The 18,712-nt window shown below is 40.1% G+C and overlaps 2 protein-coding genes across 17 annotated transcripts; one reads left to right on the top strand and one right to left on the bottom strand.

The window, feature by feature from the left end:
• Nucleotides 1-9,289, bottom strand: UNC50 (unc-50 inner nuclear membrane RNA binding protein). Of its 16 annotated transcripts, XM_034431322.3 has the most exons (8): nt 8,891-9,243; nt 8,698-8,776; nt 7,379-7,452; nt 4,778-5,061; nt 1,963-2,083; nt 1,143-1,282; nt 957-1,058; nt 1-366 (listed from the first exon to the last, which is right to left on the bottom strand). In XM_034431322.3, the coding sequence occupies exons 4-8, from the start codon at nt 5,055-5,057 to the stop codon at nt 230-232; spliced, it is 780 nt and encodes a 259-aa protein (XP_034287213.1). In that variant the 5' UTR covers nt 5,058-5,061; nt 7,379-7,452; nt 8,698-8,776; nt 8,891-9,243; the 3' UTR covers nt 1-229. The 16 variants fall into 16 exon arrangements, with proteins under 16 accessions (XP_034287213.1, XP_034287212.1, XP_034287214.1 ...); XM_034431321.3 differs by lacking the exon at nt 8,698-8,776 and having other exon boundaries at nt 8,891-9,265; XM_034431323.3 differs by lacking the exon at nt 8,698-8,776 and having other exon boundaries at nt 9,028-9,265.
• A 1,138-nt stretch (nt 9,290-10,427) lies between these two features.
• COA5 (cytochrome c oxidase assembly factor 5) lies at nt 10,428-18,240 on the top strand. The gene is made up of 3 exons (XM_034431334.3): nt 10,428-10,855; nt 14,756-14,839; nt 17,020-18,240. Exons 1-3 carry the CDS (start codon nt 10,754-10,756, stop codon nt 17,059-17,061), a joined length of 228 nt encoding a protein of 75 aa, XP_034287225.1. The 5' UTR covers nt 10,428-10,753; the 3' UTR covers nt 17,062-18,240.
• The last annotated feature ends 472 nt before the right edge of the window (nt 18,241-18,712 follow it).

The following is an 18,712-nucleotide window of genomic DNA, read 5'->3' as shown; positions in this document are numbered from 1 at the left end:
TTGAATTTTAAAAAGAATCTTTATTACAGAGATATACAACTCTTCCACAAAGGAGGGATATTGAAGGCTTATTGACAGAAGGCTGTCAGTGCTTTTTTTTTTAAAAAACCCAAACATTTTGTATACACTGATCTACAGTGAGGAGTAAGTTATTTACAGGAATGTACAAGAGTATCTTCATTTCACCAGGTTTGACATTTGTACAAGGTGTTATTTATTGGAGACCAGTTTATTTCACTCTGTATGTGTAGAAAACGCAAAGTGCTTTAGTAAAGTTCCATCCAATGGCTAAAGAGACCACGTACAGCAAGATGAGAAGCGCAAATGGATACAGAAGGATCACCGTGTTCTTCAGGAATGGCAGTGCTGAAAGGGAGCAGAGCTTCAGTAGAAACCAAGACTACATCTCTTTGTCTCAAGGATAAGAAAGAGCAGGAAGGGCTCCCTCTTGTGTGTGAGAAAGCTAATACACTTTCACTAAAAAATACATCCCCAGAGCTATTGTTAATTCTTGGAAATATGAAGCTTCCTGAAACAAAAACAAACCACTGAAGGAAATGGCAGAGTTTTCACTCCAGGGACTCATGTAAATAATTTACTATACCCCAAGGGAGGGTATGGCAAGACAACTATGGAGTAAGGAGTAAAAGTAAAGACTTTGAACCTAGCTTCTCTGTGATTACAGATAGTCCTTGACATATGACTGGTTGCTTAACAACCATTCAAAGTTACAATGGCCTACCCCCCCACCCCCACCCCAAGGTACTTATAACCCAGTTCTGAAGATGACCTCCTCCCTGACGGTTACATAACTGCATGTCAGGCACTCATGCCCGTGAAAATGGCTGTTTGACAGATAACGATATAACGTTTATACACGCTTGTTTAGGGCCAATAAAACTGTTCCTTCTCATCTGCCATACTAATTTCTTGCTGAAAGATTTACCGCTACTTACCACTGTACCCCAGAAATGTCACATAGATGTAATAACCAATTGCAATCAGCCAGAAAGTATTTCCAACAAAATAGCCAATAGACGATGCTGATAAAATTACATCTGCAAGAGATAATTCAGCCTCAGTATATGACATAAAAGAAAGCAAGACAATAAAAATGTTTCAATTTAAAAATAAATACTTACAATGAATGAAAAATAACTGGATAAAATGCAGGATAACAAGAAGTGGGTAGAAAGCATTCAAATGAACATCAAAAGCATAGCCCCACTCTACATCATAGTCCCTGTTTTGTTGCTTTAGCAAAAATTTATTGGAGATAAACCTTTGGGGGGAAATTCAAAACCTATGTATTAAAATGTGCAATGCTTTATTATTTCAATATAGCATGAAATAACTCTAACTCTCTTTCCTTCTGTGTAACATTTATTCATGTTTTGTAGTACTGTCAAATCCAAATGTGTTTTTGATCTAGAAATCCAAAATAAAATTTACAAGTTCTTTTAAGGAATATTATAAAAGCAAAAGAATAGTTTTGATTCCTTAGCAGAATATTAAAAATATAAATATATTCTTCAGTAAGGAACTCTATTTTTCCATCCACCTCTTCTCAAATCAGGACAAGGGGAAAAAAAACATTTCCCATTCTTTCTAATACAGTATGTGCCTATTATATGCCAGAGAATCCTAAACATATTTTTCTAGTCATTTTCTAGTCTGGATGGTTTCCATAAACTCTACTGCATACATAAATGTCAAGTAACGGTGATATGGTAACAAGTGAACTCAGAATTAATTTTAATTTTCTATGACCCTCTCCAGAAAGTAAATCCAATATGCGAGTATCACTTATGCTCCGTTGTTCAAAATTTATGCTCCGTTGTCTTTCCTTTTAAAATCTTGAGCTGATACTGGAGTACACTATTAATTTTAAATTCTCTGTTTGGAACTTGCTATTTTTAAATTCAGAAATCTGCATTTTAAGATTATTTTAAAGATACTTACCACATTAAAGTTGCAATTAGAAGGCCAACTCCTACACAGTCTATAAACACGACCCACAGCAGTAGCTTTATCATTTCAACAAATCCAAAGCCTAACACAAAGCCAAATCCTATAGTGGATACTGGAGGAGGAAGATGAACAGCAATGATATATATGATTAATTCAAGGTATACAAGATGCCCTAACTTTGGATAGTCATGTGCTCCCCAAAGTTTTAAAGAAGACTCATTCAGTAATATGCCTCCATCTCCAATAAAGTTAGTTACTTACAGGTGAAACTCGAAAAATTAGAATATTGTGCAAAAGTTCATTTATTTCAGTAATGCAACTTAAAAGGTGAAACTAATACATGAGATAGACTCATTACATGCAAAGCGAGATAGTTCAAGCCTTGATTTGTCATACTTTTGATAATTATGGCTTACAACTCATGAAAACCCCAAATTCACAATCTCAGAAAATTAGAATATTGTGAAAAGGTTCAATATTCTAGGCTCAAAGTGTCCCACTCTAATCAGCTAATTAAACCATAACATCTGCAAAGGATTCCTGAGCCTTTAAATGGTCTCTCAGACTGGTTCAGTAGGAATCACAATCATGGGAAAGACTGCTGACCTGACAGTTGTGCAGAAAACCATCATTGATACCCTCTATAAGGAGGGAAAGCCTCAAAAGGTAATTGCAAAAGAAGTTGGATGTTCCCAAAGTGCTGTATCAAAGCACATTAATAGAAAGTTATGTGGAAGGGAAAAGTGTGGAAGAAAAAGGTGCACAAGCAGCAGGGATGACCGCAGCCTGGAGAGGATTGTCAGGAAAAGGCCATTCAAAAGTGTTGGGGACTTTCACAAGGAGTGGACTGAGGCTGGAGTCAGTGCATCAAGAGCCACCACACACAGACGGATCCTGGACATGGGCTTCAAATGTCATATTCCTCTTGTCAAGCTGCTCCTGAACAACAAACGTCAGAAGCATCTTACCTGGGCTAAAGAAAAAAAAAGCTGGTCTGTTGCTCAGTGGTCCAAAGTCCTCTTTTCTGATGAGAGCAACTTTTGCATCTCATTTGGAAACCAAGGACCCACAGTCTGGAGGAAGAATGGAGAGGCACACACTGCAAGATGCTTGAAGTCCAGTGTGAAGTTTCCACAGTCTGTGTTGATTTGGGGAGCCATGTCATCTACTGGTGTTGGTCCACTGTGCTTCATTAAGTCCAGGATCAACACAGTCATCTACCAGGAGATTGTGGAGCACTTCATGCTTCCTTTCGCAGACGAGCTTTATGGGGATGCTGACTTCATTTTCCAGCAGGACTTGGCACCTGCCCACACTGCCAAAAGTACCAAAACCTGGTTCAATGACCATGGGATTACTGTGCTTGATTGGCCAGCAACTCGCCTGACCTGAACCCCATAGAGGATCTATGGGGCATTGCCAAGAGAAAGATGAGAGACATGAGACAGAACAATGCAGAAGAGCTGAAGGCCGCTATTGAAGCATCCTGGTCTTTCATTACACCTCAGCAGTGCCATAGGCTGATAGCATCCATGCCACACTGCATTGAGGCAGTAATTGATGCAAAAGGGGCCCAAACCAAGTACTGAGTACATATGCATGCTTATACTTTTCAGAGGTCCGATATTGTTCTATGTACAATCCTTGTTTTATTGATTTCATGTAATATTCTAATTTTCTGAGATTGTAAATTTGGGGTTTTCATGAGCTGTAAGCCATAATCATCAAAATTATGACAAATCAAGGCTTGAATTATCTCGCTTTGCATGTAATGAGTCTATCTCATATATTAGTTTCACCTTTTAAGTTGCATTACTGAAATAAATGAACTTTTGCACAATATTCTAATTTTTCATGTTTCACCTGTATATAGTTTCATCTTTCCAAGCAAATACTTCCTATTCTCTTGTTGTCAATACTGCTAGTCTGAAAACTAAGACACATATACGTAAAGTGCCTTGGTAATATTTTTGTATTTACATGTTTCTAAATTAATGAAGTAAGTTATAAATAATGGTGTCTTTTTTAAGACTAGGGATGAAATAGCTCAGCAGGTTAGCCTGCTTACCAACAGAGAATTACTGGACATTGGTGTTCCTAGAATTCAGACACAATTCTGAGTTCCTTCACAAATACTGTGAATCTGACCCTACCGCAATGGTGGGTTGCTACTGGTTCTCCCCGGTTCGGGCAATCCAGTAGCGGTGACGGTGAGGTGAGAGCGAACTGGTTCACTCTGACTGTCAGCTGGGCCCTCCCGCCCACCCCTGCGCTATACCTACCTATATTTGCTCGTTTTTAGCCCAGCTGATAGATGGGGCAGAACGGATTGCCGCACCTGTTGTTCCGAAATGGAATCGCGTGCAAAGCGCGTGCGCGAAGCGAACCGGTGGTAACACCAGTTGAAACCCACCACTGCTCTACCAGTAGGTGTTCAGACTTCTAGCTCTCAATTCTGTAATGGTTTACTCTGGTTGAGCACTATGTAAAACACCAATATTTATTTATATCCCACCTTTACTGTTTTTATAAATAACTCAAGGCTGCACACACACAAAATAATCTTTCCTCCTATTTTTCCCACAAGAACTCTGTGAGGCACGTTGGGCAGGCAGAGAGTGACTGGCCCAAAATCACCTAACCAGCTTTCATGCCTAAAATTCACAGTCTCCTGGCTTCTAGGCTGATGCCTTAACCACCAGACCAAATTGGTTATTGTTTCGGAGGACTCATTACTACCAATATTTCAGGGCACCAAGCTAGAAATACTAATTTCAAGTAAATAGGGAAGTTCTCAGGTACTCACCACACAGCCAGATACTCAGCAACACAAGGAAAGCAGGGTCATCTCTAGCCCACTGGTCTTTTGTTTGTTTCCTATACTGAAAATTTCTGTACACCTTCTGTGGTGAAGTGAACAGATACAACATCTGCCACACAGCAAACTCAAAGTCCATGTGACGAAAATGAAGGAGTCTTCTCAAGTATTTATAGCGCTTTGCCCCAGCTGTGTGTCTTGCTGATGCTCTAGTATTTAAAGATCCATTGCCCTGATCTCGGGGGTTAATTGATGTGGTAGGCAACATCTTGCTAAAGAGAGGGAAAAAACAATTACTACCAACCTGCCTTCCATTGAGGACCTGTATACTGCATGAGTCAAAAAGAGGGCTGTGAAAATATTTACAGACCCCTCACATCCTGTACAAAAACTGTTTCAACTCCTACCCTCAAAACGATGCTATAGAGCACTGCACACCAGAACAACTAGACACAAGAACAGTTTTTTCACTCTGCTAAACAATTCCCTCAACACTGTTAAACTACTTACTAAGTCTGCATTACTACTAATCTTCTCATTGTTCCTATCACCCATCTCCTCCCACTTATGACTGTGTGACTGTAACCTTGTTGCTGGTATCCTTATGATTTATATTGACTGTTTCCTAATATGATTGGGTTGCTTATTTGTTCCCTATGACTATCATTAAGTGTTGTACCTTATAATTCTTGATGAATGTATCTTTTCTTTTATGTACACTGAGTGTATGCACCAAGACAAATTCCTTGTGTCCAATCACACTTGGCCAATAAAGAATCCTATCCTATCCTATCCTATCCTATCCTAGCCTAGCCTATCCTAGCCTAGCCACAATTTTTAAAAAGTACATCTGAGCTAAAACTTCAAAGCAGGCACCAGTTTCCACACTGAAATTATAAACCACCTCCTCCCACTTCTAAGTAGTAAATCTTGCTCTGTTTTTTATAAGCATGTATTAGATCCTGTTATTAAACATAGTAGTAGTAGAAAGCCAATCCTCACTTTATCTGTTAAGTATACTCAAAGTGTTAACATACTTGATACAACTGCAAAAATTATTCCTCAAAAGATTCCAAATGAAAAAGTCACAAACTAATGAGAAAATGTTCCACTTCATCCATTTGGCATCACTATTCTTGAATAAGCAGAGAGGTTAATATTAATACCTCGGCTAAGGTCATCGTTTTATATGATTCTCTGGCTCTGGCAATGATGTGATTCAGTGCAAAGAACTCAATACATAAATAGCTATGAAAGAGTTTTACCTATTTCTTGTAAGATTGTTGGTAGGAATAATGCTTGCTAAAAAAAAAAACCCTGCTTCCAAGAAATCTGGGAGAATTTCAAGATATATACAGCAAGTATGGCAGGAGTTTGCCATTCCAAAATACTGACAAGCAGAGAAAGCAACAATAAATCACTGGCAGTGATTTTTCTCTCTCATTGCCACTCCTCACTAGCCAAAGATTCATTCAGGAGCCATAGCTACATGCATGAACCACAGTCTTCTGCAAACTCCTCTTCCCCTCTTGTACAAGAGAGTTATCTGGTTGATATAGTTCAGACCAGAGGTGGTACTCAGCTAGTTTGGACCGGTTCATCTGAACTGGTAGTGGAAATTGCGAGTGGACCCACCTACCCGCTTCAGCTCTATGCCATCCTATTTAGGCACATTTTTGAGGCTGGGAACATGCACAGAAGGTGCACCCGCGAGCAACGCACATGCATGGAAGGCGGGTGCTCACACACACAAAGTGAGTGTGCACACGCGGGGTGAACCGGTAGTAGCATAATGTGAAACTCACCGCTGGGTCAGACCAGTGATGGGATTCAAATTTTTTTACTACTGGTTCTGTGGGTGTGGCTTGGTGGGCATACCAGGGGAAGGATACTGTAAAATCTCCATTCTCTCCCCACTCCAGGGGAAGGTTACTGCAAAACCCCCATTTCCTCCCGATCAGCTGGGACTCAGGAAGCAGAGAATAGATGGGAGCGGGGCCAGTCAGAGGTGGTATTTACCGGTTCTCTGAATTACTCAAAATTTCCGCTACCAGTTCTCCAGAACTGGTCAGAACCTGCTAAATACCACCTCTGGTTCAGACCATTATCTTCTCACACAGGACAAATACATCCTGACTTTGTGAAACACCTTTAAATGATCCAAAGCTTTATTAATTCATAAGATCATTGTGTTGTACAAATGGAAAACAATATATCTGTAAATTATTTTTCTTTCCCACATAGAAAGGGAAAACTGTGCTGCATGTATAAAGTATACTAGGAGACTGTAGAAAATGACAGCAAAAAGGGAAAGTTAAAATATATGGATCTCTATAGGGGAAAGGGGAAAAAAAGGATAATGGGGGGGGAAGAAGGAGTAAGAAATGAAGACATAGGGGAAGAAAAACAAAGTAACAGATGGAAGACCACTATGAAACAATACTTAAAAATGATAAGATACCTATATGTTGTATGTTGTGTAAATGTCATATATGTGTTATAATAAAATTACAATTTTTTTTTTTTTAAAAAGAGGGAAAGTTCTTAAATTATCTTTGACAAAAACAGGCAACAACTGAGTTTTTATACCTTTTGATTCAATGTAGTAAATCTCAAGTGGCTAGAGAAAGTTTAGGCACAAGAAAACCATTCAGCAAACATAACTGTGGAAGAACAGAAATGAAAGTAAATCAGTACTGTAAAGGGAATGAAAAGCCAGTTGCAGAAAATATAGGTAGTCCTCGACTTAACAACCACAATTGAGCCCAAAATTTTTATATTGCATAGCGAGACATTTGTTGAGTTTTCTCCATTTTACTACCTTTTTTGCCACATTTGTTAAGTGAATCACTCTAGTTGTTAGTACTGTACTATGGTTATTAAGTTTATCTGGTTTCTCCATTGACTTTTCTTGTCAGAAGGTCACAAAAGTTGATCACTTGACCCAGGGACACTGCAATTGTCATAAATTTGAGTCAGTTGCCAAGCATCTAAATTTTGATCATGTGACTGTGGGGATGCTACAATAATCATGTGAAAAACAGTCATAGGTCATTTTATTCAGTGCTGTTGAAACTATGAATGCTCACTAAGCAAACTGTTGTAAGTCGAGGACTATCTGTACATGTTTGCAAGGTTGTTTTTCTAAGGAAAGGCTAAGTATGCAATAAAGTAGAGCAGGCTGTGTCTTTGCTGCTAAAGTTTGAAGGGGAAGAATAGTAATCAAGAACAGGAATTAGGTAATGAAAGAAGTTCCTAGAAGAAGAAACCCCAAAATCAAATCTGGAAGAAAGCAAAAGCCAAATACTTGAGCACTCTTGTCAAGAAAATTATATGGGCATAGAATAGATCAAACATTTAGCTAATCTAAGTTAAATCTCAGCAATCAGGACAATGCCAGCAACAGCCTGTGGAATAGCCTACAAAACTTAACAGCCTACAAAAATTTAATATACAAAACATATTAAATTCAGAAAGTTAAAGAGCAGGCAAGCTAGTAATATTTGTTCTGCAGGATACAGTCAGAGCATAAAACCAACGCATAAAACAGAGACGTTACACTTAACTTCTAAAAGGAGAACCCGACAGGAAGAGACAGAGGCATTCTGAAAATAGCAGCAAAAAAATATCCCTAAATATCCAAAGAAGAAAAGATCTAAGTGGCTTTGGCTTCAAGAACAGATCAAGAGAGGCCAGTCTGTTGAAGAAATAAAGAGAATATTAATCCTAGAGAGGAAAAACCATGACAGATTCAGAAAAGCTCAAGAGAATAAAACAGGAAACTGTATTTCTGCAACGACAAAATAAATAAATAAATCAGAGTTCTTAAAGCAACGTTTTGTCTGCGACAAATGGAAGGGAGCAGAGGAAGCAGGAAACGAAACACCCGTGGACAAAATCAGGAATACCGTCGGGATATCCCTGGAGGAGAAGATGTGATGGATGGAGGGTATTCATTCGTCTGTTTTGATTCCCTGGATTCGGGCACTTCAGATAAAGACAGATGAGAATTATTTGACAAGCCATCGGCTTATAGTAGCCAGAGGCCGGCTCGGAGAGCAGCGGGGAGGGAGAAGGAAAGTGGGGAAAGGCCGCAGGTACCTTTTAAGGCAGGGACGATCGAGGCGGTAGAAAAGGCGGACTAAAAGCTTGCAGGCAGAGAAGGGAGGAAAAGGGGGCGTGGCTCTGTTTGGATACCCAACGTTCTAGAACCCCCGGAACGTTCCAACCACTTTCACCTTTCGCGAGCGGTGACCGCCCACCCCGCCTCTTCTCGTCTGGTCGCTGCGCCGGGGAGGGGGGGGGAACTAAAGACGCTCCCCAGAAGAAAACACCCCCACACTGCAAATTCTGCTTGATTGCCGCCACCCGCCCCCCCACTACCACCACTCAGACCCTAAGTTGCTGACTCTTCCGTAACTTCCAGCCCCAAAAGTGCCAAAGCGCATGCGTACGCAAAAGACACAGGCTGACCGTGGGACGTTGGCTCGGCCACGGAGTATTTAAGCGCAGGATGATGACGTACACGGACTTTTAAAAAGGATAGAAGGGTCAGTCCTTGAACAGGAATATGTTATAGTGGGTTACGTTGCACGTTTCTTTTTAATTTAATGCTATGATACTACTATAAAGAGATACTGCTAGGTTTTTTTATGCTGATTCTCCAATGTTAAACCGACTCACCGTTGTATTTTTATTTAAAACGTGGAAGACAAATTCCTTGTGTGTCCAATCACGCTTGGCAATAAAGAATTCTATTCTATTCTATTCTATTCTATTCTATTCTATTCTATTCTATTCTATTCTATTCTATTCTATTCTATTCTATTCTATTCTATTCTACTCTACTCTACTCTACTCTACTCTACTCTATTCGTTCAATCTCACTATTCCCTTTCAAAGTAAACAATATTGGCCAACGGGCAGAAATAAAGATTCATACATTTTTTATAATGAAAGCATCTAACGTAATACGAGTATGACTTATTCTACTGTGGGAAAGAGTTCTAACTGCAAAAATCGATGGATATTAGATTGCGGAGGCAAAGATTTATGCAACTCCCTATCGCTTTGCTGGTCATCTATTTATGTCTCTCTCTTTTTTGTGCCGTTCAAAGGTAGTTGTTATTCGGGGTCAACGCAGTGCTTAGATTTTTTTTACCGTTTTGCACACAGCCTTGTGCAACGTAAGGATGATACTAGATTTTTCAATAACAGAGCTATTTTTCATACCAGAGAGAGAAAAAAACACTAAGCAAGAGGTGTCACACTAATGCGACTCACTAAGCCAACTCTGGGAGTTGAAGTCCACGAGTCTTAAAAGTTGCCAAGGTTGGAGACCCTTGCACTAAGCCATAGTTAATCATAGATTACACAACAGACTGTGTTCACTATAAATAACAAACAATTTCTGATTTATCATGGAACACACTATATTTTAGCTGATGAGTCCCGCATGAATCCAGCTAATGCGTCGATGCGTATCAAAACAAAAATCGAACCACCTTACAATAAGATCCCCTGCAAACCTATAAAGCAGGGGTGGGCAACTGTGGCCCTTTTACAACCTGTGGACTTCAACTCCCAGAATTCCTGAGCCAGTTTGGCTGTCTCAGGAATTCTGGGAGTTGAAGTCCACAGGTTGTAAAAGGGCCACAGTTGCCCAATAAAGTCCTATCAAATAACGCCTACACCTAAATACTGAGTTCTCCCACTGAAGTCTTACGGGCCGCTGTCTGGCCCGCGGGAGCGGGAGAGGCAGGTAAGCACGTTTCCAATTGAAAACGAAGCTCCCCCTCACGGAAGCAAGGCGCCTTTTCTACCCTTTTCGTAACTCCCTTTACGAAAGGTGAAAGGTGAGCGAAGAAGGTGGCTCTCGGGAAGCGTAGTTCTTGCGGCTGAGGAAGTTGCGGAGCCGCGGGTGGACTCCGTGGACGCCGAAAGCCCAGAATACGCCTCGCCGCCATGCCGAAATACTACGAAGGGAAAGAGGAGGACAAGCGGGCCTGCTCCGGGATACGCGAGGACCTGAAGACCTGCCTGCTGGAGTGTCCCTGCGTCATCAAGGTAGCTGGGAGGCTGCGGGAAGATGGAGCTCGGGGCGTCGCTTGGGCCCTTCGACTGGGGGTGGGGGCGGCCGAGGAAATGGGGCGGCAGGGTAGAGAAAGGCCCTCTGGGCTTTCCGTTGCCCCGAAGGTGCTTTTTCCCCCAAAAGGCACCTGGGACGTTCTTTGCTTGCTCTGAAGACGTTTCGCTTCGCATCTAAGCAGCTTCTTCCGTTCTGAACGAATGGTGGGAAATGTGTAACAGTAAGAGAGTTGGAAGGGACTCTCGGAGGTCATCCAGCCCAACCCCTTGCTCACGCAGGAGATCTATACTAGGGATTCGAACCGTCGAACTGCCGACCTTTCTGATCAGTGTCTTAGCCACTGGGGGCCACCTAGTCAGGCTCAAATGGACAGATTTGTACTCCCTTGCAAGTCATCTGGTCGTTAGCACTGCCTCTTGGGAGAGCCCAGTTCAGAGGTGGGTTTCAGCAGGTTCTGACCAGTTCTGGAGAACCGGTAGCAGAAATTTTGAGTAGTTCGGAGAACCGATAGTAAAAATTCTGACTGGCTCAGACCCCATCTATTCTCTGCTTCTGAAGTCCCAGCTGATCGGGAGGAAATGGGGATTTTGCAGTATCCTTCCCCTGGATTGGGGAGAGAAAGGAGATTTTACAGTATCTTTCCCCTGGAGTGAGGAGGGAATGGAGATTTTACAGTATCTTTCCCCTGCCACGCCCACCCACCAAGCCTCACCCACAGAACCGGTAATACAAAATTTTGAAACCCACCACTGGCCCAGTTGCCTTTTGAAAAAGCACCTTTGGGACAACTACCACCTGGATGACTGAGACTGTCCCATAGGCATTTACATCCCGTTCTTTTCCAAAAGAAGAGGAGCCAGCCTCGATGGGTGACTTGACTGTGAAAGGCTGCCGGCTTCCTTACAGCAGGGGTCTCCAACCTTGGCCAACTTTAAGCCTGGTGGATTTCAACTCCCAAGCTTTGCTGGCTGGGGAATTCTGAGAGTTGAATTCCACCAGGCTTAAAGTTGGCCAAGGTTGGAGACCCCTGCCTTAGAAGGCCGTACTGTCAAATAAAAGTATTGGCTTCGGCATTAAAATGTAGCCTTTTTGATCAAGAGGGCCAGTGCTTTCATGTCAGAGAAGGAGTTTCTTTCCAGGAACGTTTGGCTCCTAGTAATCCAGATTTGCTGCCATCATTGTTATACATTATACACAACAGTGAGAAATTTGGATTTGAATCAACCCTTTTCCAGGACATGTATACCAGTGGTCACCAACTGGTGGTCTGTGGACCACTGGTGGTCTGCAAGAAAATTTTGGTGGTCCGCAGAAAAATTATTTGCATTTTTAATATTGCACTAAGTACTATTTCTCTTTTTTTTAAAATTCATATTAGTGGTCCATGGGATTTAAAATTATAAATTTAGTGATCCCTGAGGTCCGAAAGGTTGATGACCCCTGATCTATACCCTAGTTCAGTGCATGTTCTTCTTAGCAAAACCTTGAACTTTGCAGGAATTACATTTGATTATATCTTATAAGAAGAAAAGTAGTTTTCAAGTATTGATTCTTAATAACCTATTGCGGTTTATTTTAATTTTTTCATGTGTTTGGTTGTATAGTTTTAATGTGGTTTTATACATTGCTTTAACTTTTGATTGGGAGCCATCCAGAATTGGTTAGAAGATGGGTGGTTATATAAATGTTTTAAATAAATATTTTAAGATATTCACATGAAATATGAAGAAGAGGAGGAGAAGCCAGGAGAACAGAAACATTTTGTGTGAAAGGGTTTTCACCTTTTCCTTTCCATTTTACAGCTAATAATATGATGTACTTATTTCCTTACACTGCTCTTCCTGAAGGGGTCTCCTTCCTACTTCGTTTTTAAGTGACTTAATGTGCAATGTGTAATCCCTTCTGAGAAAGCTATTAGGCTGCATATATGAAGAAGAGAAATATTAAACTCAGTACATTTTGAACAACATTTCTGAGTGTAACAACTTATATCAGCTAGAGAACTTTTGTTTTTAAAAGGTGCATAACACTTTATGAGGGTCTACAGTAAAAAAGTATGCAGTGATCTTGTTTGATAAGAATGTACCTTATAAAACCATAAGAGAACATTGAAAGAAGACTATCTACTAAAATAATGTCTTTGTCCTCTCAATTTAAAATTTTTTGAGATAAACAGAGGTAAACAGTCTTCCTGGACCAAGGTCACTTTTAGAATGGTACAAATATGTTATGAATACAAATAAAAATACAAATAGCTACTTCAGTGATTGACCAATTACAAAGCATTTATTTACTAGAGAACAATTCCCTGCCCCAAGTGTCTTCATGTTCTCAGTGGGTTAAAGGTATTCCTGGAAATAAATATGACTCGAAAAGTGGGACCTTATTTTGCATCATGCCAATGTTTATATAACTTTTCTTGTTAAAATAAAGTTTAAAAGAGTATTAAATAGATCTGGTGTGTAGTAAAATAAGTGCTTGACAGCACATTATGACAAGGTGTGTATTTATTGCCTATTGCTGAATGGGAGCAAAGAATTTTAATATTTTATCATACAGCAAATTATATACTGTTAGATTCAGTATGAATCCAATACAGAGTGCCCATATGAAAAAGCCCAGCCTTGAGAATGGTTTTTGAAAATAAGTCCAGCCAGCTTTTGTTAATATCAAACTTGGAAACTATTGGGACAGTCCTTCACAATTTTAGGTCTTTTCTTTTGAAACTTGTTCTCTGGGCCTTCTACAGTCATCTTAAGGAAGGCTATTGTGTTTCCCTGAAAATAAGACATGTCCGGATAATAAGACCAATCGGGCTTTTCAGCGCATGCGATAATATAAGCCACCCCCGCAAAATAAGCGCCCCACCAACTACTTACACAGATGCACAACCGGTCCCGCCATTTCCTCTAGTTGCTTGTTGCACAACCAAAATGAGTTGAGGCGGGGAAGGGGGGGACATGCCCTCCCCTCCCTGTTCGCCGAGTGGCCCAACACGTCCCAGCCCACCCCAATGGCAACAGCAGCCTGGCTGCTTCCCTTTCCCGCCATCTCTTTATTGAAAGGGGTGGCAGGTGGGGCGGGGGAGAAGCAAGACGCATGGAGCGAGACGTGGCTCGCTCTTACCTTTCAAATTCCGTCACTTTCCTTGCCATTGTGTCCAGGGAAACACACTGTGAAACTCCTGAGAAGGTTTTCTTTTACAGTGTGTTTCCCTGGACACAACGGCAAGGAATGTGAAGGAGCTGGAAAGATAAGATGCATGTCCTGCTTCTCACCCGCCCTACCTGCCACTCCCAAATTGCATCCCTAAAGGGGGCTAAGCGAAGGGCAGGAGCCCTATCATGCCCGGAGAGGGGGGGAAAAGAAACAGCAAGGGGAACCATGTCTCGCTTCACCCGTCTCGCTTGTCCCCCACCCCACCTGCCACCCCTCTCGATAAAGAGACGGCAGGGAAGGGAAGCAGCTGTTGCCATTGGGGTGGGGTGGAACGTGTTGCGCCGCTTGGCTGGCATGAAGAACACGGGAGGTGACCGCAGCGACAGGACATCCAGTCCCACGCTCGCCGCCTCCTGCACCCCCAAAATAATAAGACCCCCTGATAAGGCCAAGTCCTTATTTGGGGGAGGGTCAAAAGAAAATAAGACCCTGTCTTATTTTCGGGGAAACACGGTATATGAAGACTGTTTTGTTCTTCACTGCAATGAAGATTTTTTTTGCATTGCAATGATTTTTTTTTTTAGCAAGTTTTACTTTTTGGTCATTCTTTGCTTTTGCTTATGTTGGAAAAAAATATTGTGAAAGATTATGTATAATATAAATTTTTGCTAACACCTAAGTGAATATATTGAATTTTATCTGGGTATCTTTTATATCAGGAAGGGAAGAGCGCCAAACAATGCTTGAAGGAAGGACATTGCAGAAGTTTGCTAATTTCCATGTTTGAATGCAGAAGATCATTGGTAAGTTTGTAAGAGGAATCCCTTGAGAAAAATGCAAAAATGTGAGAGGCTGCTGCTGAGCTTGCTTTTTTGATTTACATAAATCACTACCTCCTCACTGCAAAGTGGAATGTACTTGTAGAGAGCAGACAATATATGTATATTTCATCAGACTAAGGTGATTATTTTTTAAAGACCTTTTCCTGTGTTCTGAATTGCAACCTGCTAATTTTATTCTCTGTAACTCAGTGGAAGTCATCAGAAGCTCAGCCCATCCCTGGGTATGTGAGTGGAGTCACACATTACTGTCTTAGGAGGAAAAAAAATGAGAAACCTCTATTGCTTGTTAATTCAAGGTATTGGTCATCACCTTTAAAGCCCTTTATGCATGGAGCCAGGATATCTGGGGAACCATATCACCCCAATAAGACTAGCCCAACCCACTGGTTCCAGCAGAAAGGGCCTACTTCAGATCCCATCTGCCAAAGAATTTCAGTTGGTGGAGTCCAGGAGAAGAGCCTCTGGAATATTCTCCTGTTGGAAGTGATGTCTGCCTCCCACACATCTGGCCTTCCAGAAGAGCCTGAAAACTTGGCTCTGCTGCTTAGCTTGGGGTCTATTACGTTGGGAGTGGCTGAGTGGGTAGAGAAGATCTCCACCCCCCCAGACTTTCACTATGGAATATAAAGCCATCAGTACAGGCAACCTTTCTTAGTTTTTCAGCCTACATTTTTAGTTATTTAATAAGTTTATATTGTTATCAAACTCATATACATGATTTTGAACAACTAACAATTAAAACAAAATAAATACAAGATGAAACAGCCAAAATTTAAAAACACCATAATAGCATAAAAATAGCTGCAGAGAATATAACTATTATGTTTGCTTATTAATCATGTAATATACAGGCTATGACATTCTTAATCAACAGTAGTTTTAGACATCCCAGATAAAGCAAAGACAGGAATATATCAAGTGGGTTCTAAAAAAAAGTGCATTTGTTTATTTTTGAGCTTACAAGACTGATTCAAGATAGTAATATTTATTTTTTACATCCTACCAACCTGGACAACATAGATTTACTATTGTTTCTCTATATGAATCACAACACTCACTAAGAACTTGAAGTCAGATTGTATTTTAATTCTATAACATACAATTCTGAAAAAAAAATACTGTAGAAGATCCGATGAACTATGCATGAATGTGAAGACGATTACAAGCATGACTTTCCAAAAAAGCTATTCAAATTTGAATAGCTTTAAGTGCTTATTGTATAACTGCTGAACATATTCCTTTTGTTGGCATTTTTTAAAATGTTGAATTTACTTTTAATCTATATATATATAAAAGCAAAAACCATTCACGCCATAATCATGAAATCTCCAGAACCATAAAGTCTACAAACTTGAAATTTGCCACATATGTTGCTCTTGGCTTCTTAGATGCTCACTAAGAAAGGATTTTTTGAAATGACCACCAGAGCAATAGTATTTCCTATATTATTATTAACAGGCTCTGATGCTAAGGAGTTCTACTCCCCCTTCCCACCTGAAAAGAAATCTGTTCCAAATGCAAAACACAAGCAGAGGAGAGGAGTTTCATTTTCAGTTTTACTTTCACAGCAGGAAGCAGCTTCACTACAGAACAGTTGAGCTAAGCCATGGCCAGGCTCCTTCCTGTCTCCTTCCTCACACAGCAAATACTGTTTCACTTTCCAGACAGCCCTCTGATGCTAAGGAGTTCTACTTCCCCTCCCCACCTGAAAAGAAATCTGTTCCAAATGCAAAACACAAGCAGAGGAGAGGAATTTCACTTTCACTTTCACAGCAGCAACCAGGGCATAGGATAAGGGAGGCTTCTGTGGGGCAAGGCTGAGGGAGAGAAGGGGATAGGATAGGCCGATCCTAACTACTCATTAATTTTCAAGCTGTAAGTGTTGATTTATCAAGCCCGATCACAGTTTCATAGCTGAGCACGGGTATTCAGTTAGTCTAAACTATTTTAAACTCGGGAAAATTTTTACCCATTTAGAATTCCTCCCAGGAAATTTCCTTCCAGGAAATACAATCTGGACTATATGGTAAATATTGCCATATTTTTGTATAAGTTTCTTAAAATAAAACAACTAGTTATAGGAAGTTTTATATAATAAAAAGTTAGTCGTTTTTACTTATATTTATTTTTCTCCTTTAAAGTTAGATAACAGAACAAGATTCAGAGGAATAAAAGGATATTGAAGCTGCATTTTAAGAAACAATCTTGGGGATATTTTTGGCAGATTGAAAGACCAGAATTCTCTGGGTTTCCTTCGAAGCTATTCCTGGATGTGATATCATGAAATGATTGGCACTGTGAATATTAGATGTACTGAATTGAAAATCAAGTCTGGCAGTTTTGTGGCTATCATATTGTAAATAAAATCTTTAATTTCAACTGATCTCTTTAACCTTGGTATTATTTTTCAAGGAACTGAATTATTGTATAGGTTAATTCATTTTATAATATTAATGTTTCAATATGTAGTATTATTGTACTTATATTTTTTTGTCTTTTAGCAAGTATTCTGCAAAAATGCCAAATTAATTAGACATTTTCTTATAAGAAAGTATTGCTCTAGTTCTGGAAAAGAAGTGTGGAGTCATATAGTATAATGCAAGCTGGTATCCACTGAAGTAGATAAATGTATATACTACAAACATTCATGAATTTCCAGATTCAGCAAATGAGGTAGAACTCATTTTCTGCAAACACTGCAATTTCAGAAAGCAAGCTCTAAAACTCATTTGAAAATGGTTAAAATTTGTGGCCTTCAGGTAGAAATGTCTAAAGCTAAGGTGTCAACACATATTTAAGAATAGCAGATTGGAAAAGGCTAGCTGGTTTTACTTTTTCTCCAAAACATATTGCTGCTTATTAGAATGAATATTCTACAGGAATATTTTTGCTGCGCTCCATCATTTTGCTATTTATACCTAAAACTCTAATCACTTTTTATATGTGATTTCTGTGATGAAATTACAGGCCACCAACTATGGTAGAAATTGACAACACATTACTCACAACTACTAAGGTATCTGTTCTGTTTTCTAAGAAGTGCCTATGCTCCTCCAGTAAAATTTTGGCTATCACTCCAGTGTTCACCACACCCAGGAACTATTCTCAAAAGCATGGCCTGTTCTCATGAGATTTTTGGAGACTGTGGAGGCCATGCAAGACTAGGATGTGTTCTCGCACAACTTTGGACTCGCTGGAAGTCATGTGAGAGGGCCAGGCTCTTGTGCCATTAGACTCTCAGAAAATGAGTTTGTTTTATTCGTATTTCATTTTTATAATCATTTGATGTTTCTTTATATGATACATAGCATCACACGTGATTAGAATGTATTTTTTTAAAAAATAAATGAATATGTAAATAATTGTTTCTCCTTTCATTTTTTTCTGGGGAGTTGGGAGGAATATACCAACAGAATCAATTAGGCATTTTCTGAATGTTTGACATGTCAAGATCAAAATCACGTGAAGTGTTAGTAGCCTTAGTATGACCACACTTGGAATATTGCATCCAGTTTTGGTCACCACGATGTAAAAAAGATGTTAAAAGACACTAGAAAGAGTCAAGAGAAGAGCAGCAAAGATGATTAGGGGGCCGGAGACTAAAACAAAGGAAGAACAATTGCAGGAATAGGGTATGTTTAGTTTAATGAAAAAACGGATTGGGGGGGCCCGATAGCAGTGTTGCAATATCTAAGGGGTTGCCATTACAAAGAGGGAGTCAACCTATTTTCCAAAGCACCTGAAGGCAGGACAAGAAGCAATGGATGAAAACTAATCAAGGAGAGAACTAATCTAGAATTAAGGAAAATTTTCCTGACCGTGAGGCCAAGGACT

This window comes from Pantherophis guttatus, chromosome 5, assembly GCF_059756535.1.
Source record: "Pantherophis guttatus breed Tessera chromosome 5, ASM5975653v1, whole genome shotgun sequence".
Classification (NCBI taxonomy): domain Eukaryota; kingdom Metazoa; phylum Chordata; class Lepidosauria; order Squamata; family Colubridae; genus Pantherophis; species Pantherophis guttatus.
This window is presented reverse-complemented; position numbering and strand designations above follow the sequence as displayed.

Coding starts and splice junctions, on each gene's coding strand:
- UNC50 (XM_034431319.3), bottom strand. CDS start 6,170: ATGGCAAACTCCTGCCATACTTGCTGTATATATCTTGAAATTCTCCCA. Junction 1,283..1,962: donor CTAATTGCAACTTTAATGTG/GTAAGTATCTTT, acceptor TTCCCCCCAAAG/GTTTATCTCCAATAAATTTT. Junction 367..956: donor GACATTTCTGGGGTACAGTG/GTAAGTAGCGGT, acceptor GCTCCCTTTCAG/CACTGCCATTCCTGAAGAAC.
- COA5 (XM_034431334.3), top strand. CDS start 10,754: ATGCCGAAATACTACGAAGGGAAAGAGGAGGACAAGCGGGCCTGCTCC. Junction 10,856..14,755: donor AGTGTCCCTGCGTCATCAAG/GTAGCTGGGAGG, acceptor CTTTTATATCAG/GAAGGGAAGAGCGCCAAACA. Junction 14,840..17,019: donor TTGAATGCAGAAGATCATTG/GTAAGTTTGTAA, acceptor TCTCCTTTAAAG/TTAGATAACAGAACAAGATT.